The 4625-nt window shown below is 39.1% G+C and overlaps 1 protein-coding gene across 2 annotated transcripts in view; it reads right to left on the bottom strand.

Moving 5' to 3' along the window:
- slc39a11 (solute carrier family 39, member 11) overlaps nt 1-4625 on the bottom strand; it is a 237177-nt gene that overhangs the window by 2250 nt on the left and 230302 nt on the right. For both annotated transcript variants that reach the window (XM_014021884.1, XM_014021885.1), the window contains exons 7-8: nt 2921-2990; nt 124-222 (exon numbers count right to left, since the gene is read on the bottom strand). In XM_014021884.1, the coding sequence (XP_013877338.1) occupies nt 124-222; nt 2921-2990 (169 nt within the window). The remainder of the gene's footprint in view (nt 1-123; nt 223-2920; nt 2991-4625) is intronic.

Here is a 4625-nt window from a genome sequence, read left to right as displayed (position 1 = left end):
GCTTCTAACAGTTACAGCACAAATCCAACAGTCAAAGTGAAGAATTTGTTGTCAGGCCAATCTTTGCAGAGTTTAACCATTTCTGTCTGGCACAGAGTTTTAAAACCCAGACTGTTGACTTACCAGAAGGCCTTCCATGTTGACACCCCTGAGCCCTGCAGTGGTAGGCTCACTGCCAGACCTTCTGGGAAGTTCTGAATACCAATTCCAATGGCCAGATTTCTGTTGGAACACAAACAATGAACAGAAAGAGTATTTCTCCTCAAAACACACATAAGCAACCAACTGCCTGGTGCTTCAAGTCAAGCATTAAGGCTAATTTATTGTGGGCAAGGTGGAGTGAAATTTGTTGTCATCATCACAGTTCTCTCACTACCTCTTTCAATTTAACTGCTTTACTAAGGAGAAGCTGGCTGAGGTTGTTAGAAAGCACAGCAAACTTTACAAGTGTTCCAGTAAACCTWAAGAGATAGTAGGGATATGAAAATTTCAGCCGATATAGATATCCGATATAATTATTGCTGTAATGGCCGATAACCGATATTTACCTCACAAATTATTTTATACACATACACACAAACATACTTGGGTCTTTTCTTGATACCATAAACAACCAGAACTCTGACATGGCTCCCTACTTCATTTATTTATGGGTTACGCAGCATAAATATCACTATCATGATCATAATGATGACTATAATTAGGCTTAGGTTTCCTGACTTATTTTTCATTTCTGCTGCTATAGATGTAGACTGCTGGAGCACAAACTGAGCACATTTCTTCACTCTGCTGTTGTCTTTAGTCTCTCTTCTCTATATGTTTATTGTAATTATTTCTATCAATAACATGTTTTTTGGTCTCTTTTCCAGAAGAAGGTGCACCTGGACCAGTTCTTCTGTGTTTGTCTGTGTCTCTTTCCTGTCCCCCAAACCAGCCGGTTGAGGCAGATGGCCGCCTGTCCTGAGCCTGGTTCTGCTGGAGGTTTCTTCCTGTTAATGGGGATTTTTTCCTCTCCACCGTTTGCTCAGGATGGGAGACTGTGATGAAGTGATTCAACACGGTCTGCTGGCTTCTTCTTTAGATTGTTATTTTTATGCACAGTGCCCTGAGACAACGTATGTTGTGACTTGGCGCTATATAAATAAATTGAATTCAATTCCATTCATAAAATGAATTGAACTGATCAAACAGATGCCGCTCAACCRACCATCTCCCCTCCCAAAACAGAAACACAAAGATAAAAAGTGGGAAATCAATATCGGATGTTAATATTGGCCCAGTTTTACATATCAGACCAATATGGATGTTCTAAAAAATGACCAATATCGGCCCATACCGATATGAATGCTGATCTATCCTGCATCCCTAAGAGATGGTCAAATAAATCTGGTAAAGAAAGTAATAAGAGTTTAAAGCTTTGGAGAAGTTGATAATCCTTTTAACAAAAGCTTTCACATTGTTRCACAAATTTGTCAAGAGATGCACAAAATTCTGAATTTACCCTAAAGGAAAGGAGTATTTATATTTGCACTGTRCATGAGTTTGATTTAGAAAATTTGTGACATACTTTTCCACAAGAAAAAAATCCACGTCCTTTAAATGCACATATTCCAGATTTACCAATCAGTAAACTAGATGACAGACAGCAGAACCCAAGCAGCGTAGTTGTGTGAGATCATGTAAGTGATGTACAAGTGTCACTGATGAGACCCTGAAAACATTTGTGGCACTGAACTGTGTGCTGTGGATGATTGATGGGATAATTAGCAGAAATGGAGCAAAATGTAAGAAATTGGATGTGTACCGTAAAGTCTGTAAAAACATCAGAGAYAGCTTTGGAATGTCAGGTTTTTGACCTTCTAAGCATTTTACAGGATAAACCAAGACAACCATCGCCCCACAGCCACTAGATGTCAGCCTACAAATAACAAGAAGGCACCACAAGAGGCTTCACTACTTTGATGCAAATTACTAGAAGTAGAAAAGTGCATTTAGCTGTCATAAAATGACACAAAATTCAAATGAAATGAAAGCTATCAAATAATTTTAAGTAGCAGAGATAAATATTTTTGTTTTCTTTCATAGTTAATGGTTCAGAACCGACTCTGCAGCGGATCCAACAGGTGTAGAATATGAATGGATAGATCTCCTGGAGAACAACTAACCTTTGCGTCTTCTGCAGAACAACCATGGTGCCAGCAGAACACAACACAGMATGCCAAAACTGTCAAAATTCTGTCAGCTGGTATTTCATCTGGATCTTCCAAGGTCCACAAAATGGGCTACACAAACCCTACCCAAACTAAATGAAAGACTGCCAGAAAAGTCAAAGACATTTCAGGTTGTATGAAATTACTGGAGAATCAAGTATAAACTTTTACTGCAGCACCATCTGCAGACAAATTCCTGCCAGACTGTTCAGGAAACATCCAGAGGGCTAAGACAGTGAAGCATGGTGTTTTTCTTTTCATACATGTCATTAGAATAATTTGACGCTACTAAAAATAATTTAATAAGATGCTGGTTATGCTGAGAGAGCAAGACTAGAATCTTGTTTATATGAAGAAATCTGGTTTCATTTGTACCAACAGTACCAGATGTCACCACTAGATGACAACATCATGCAGCAAGTTTGTTTGGCCAAGGATGGGGGGGGGGGACTCTATAACTTCACAGCAAACTAGTTCTACACGTTTAATTCAAAACCAACCCTTTCAAATTTATAAAAAACTTTTATGAAGTTTTAACCCTCATAAATAACGTTTAACAATATACTCCAAACTGAATGTCACTCTGTTTCTCTCATGTTCACTCCCCACACTGACAAACACAGGACACCAGTGTATTAGGCAGAACTTCCTCCCAGTGGTTTTATTTCAGACAAATGTTCTGTGAGCTCGGCTCCCTGTCTTGGTCTTACCTGGCGCTCTCAAACGTGGCAGAGGTCGTCTTTCCTACAGCGCCGAAACCAACTCCTACAGCCAAGCCCTCTGCAGAGACAGAAGGAGGAAAAATAAACAACAGGGAACTGAAGAGAGAATWAAGAGAAGAGTTACTGCTGACAATTCAATAAGGGGAATAAATCAATGGAGTGGTCAGAAAAATATACTGGAACAATGAATTAAATAAGAGTCCTGTTAGAACACCGATGTTCYCACGATGGAAATCTATACAGGGTTCCATTGTGAAGCTCTCGTTGTATGTATTTTATTTGCCGTCTTTAGCAGGTTTCTTGAGATGATAGGTGTGCAGAGACAGCTCTTGGGACATGTAGACATCTGGTAAGAAATTGGGTCGCTTTAGATTTAATGATGTGAGTGYGCACCTGGGAACGCTTCTGTATTTTTAGGCATTTTTGTCACCTCTCACACTCCGCCTGCCGCACGCAGCAACTCTGCCCACCAATGTCCCATTTATGTAGTTTGTTTTGCCTGTCACGTACACTTTAAGTACTGCTCATTCAAAGTGAAAGGGAAAAGGTCACGGTGAGCGATGTATCTGTGTGTTTGAGAGGTTTGGGAATATGTTTGTAGACAGATCCACAGGCTGTTTTGCGTTTCACACAGTCACGGCATATCTCCACGCTGATTACAGGCTGTCAGGCTTGAGGACAGGTGTGGGCTGGTCTGCTGCTGAGAGAGTCTTACAGAACAGGAAGGGTCATGACTCGGCTGGAGAGAAACAATGTCCAGGTACAGGTAGATACTTTGGCAGAGAAACAACTCAATTCAGGCAACAATTTCACAGAATCTGAATGTGCAAGTGAATGGGTCAGCTTTGGCTCTTACCCTGATCATGCCTGGTAACATTTTATTCTGAACTGCATTCAGTGGCATTAATGATATTCATGTATGCACAAAAGACCTACTTTTCAAAACTTTTATGCTCATAAAATGACTGCTGTTCAAGTTTTCTTTTACCGTGCTTCTTTAACTCTACTTAGAATAATTACAGTTCCTATGTGCTTTTTTAAGCTCTTGAGTCAAATAACAGAAAGAAACGTGGCATATTCTACCACATGTAGGGTTAAAAGCCTCAGCTGCAACTTCCATGGCACTGATTAGTCTCCTACCCTGTGTTTATAACAACTAGGTAAGGAGACACTGGAGAACCAAATTATTCTCTGCTCATAAAACTTCTATACCCTCTATATTTATAATACGTAAGTCTGTCAGTAGTTGTAGCACTTGTGATAAAAACTATGGCATAACAATCTTGTATTTGGAATTGTTCAAGAAGAACTTCTACCAATAAAACTTAGAACATTAATAATACAAGGTTTTCAGTTTCAGGCTACCAGGTTTTGTCTGTAACAGTAGAAACAGTTGCAGAAATATTTCAGGTCTCTGGGAAAGTTATCAAATCSAAATCTGCAGACCTTTTTAACAAATGAGAGCATAAATCTGAATAGATTGTTTAAAGAGTAACTTACCCCAAAATTAAMWTTTTWTAGCTGATAAACTGTCTAGAATGTGTYTAAAATGTTATATAGAACTRTTTCTGTGCTAATTKTGATGTTTTTGWGCGTATTTGTTCAAATCTGTAATATTTGGTCTAAAAACGTGTTTTTGCTGCTCATATGGGTAGAGCAGTGGTACTGCAGGCTAATTTGCATATTGGTTAAC

This window comes from Austrofundulus limnaeus, unplaced genomic scaffold (genome assembly GCF_001266775.1).
Source record: "Austrofundulus limnaeus strain Quisiro unplaced genomic scaffold, Austrofundulus_limnaeus-1.0 Scaffold309, whole genome shotgun sequence".
In the NCBI taxonomy this organism is placed as follows: Eukaryota; Metazoa; Chordata; class Actinopteri; order Cyprinodontiformes; family Rivulidae; genus Austrofundulus; species Austrofundulus limnaeus.
Note: the sequence above shows the minus strand (reverse complement) of the source record. Positions and strands in the feature narration are given on the sequence as shown.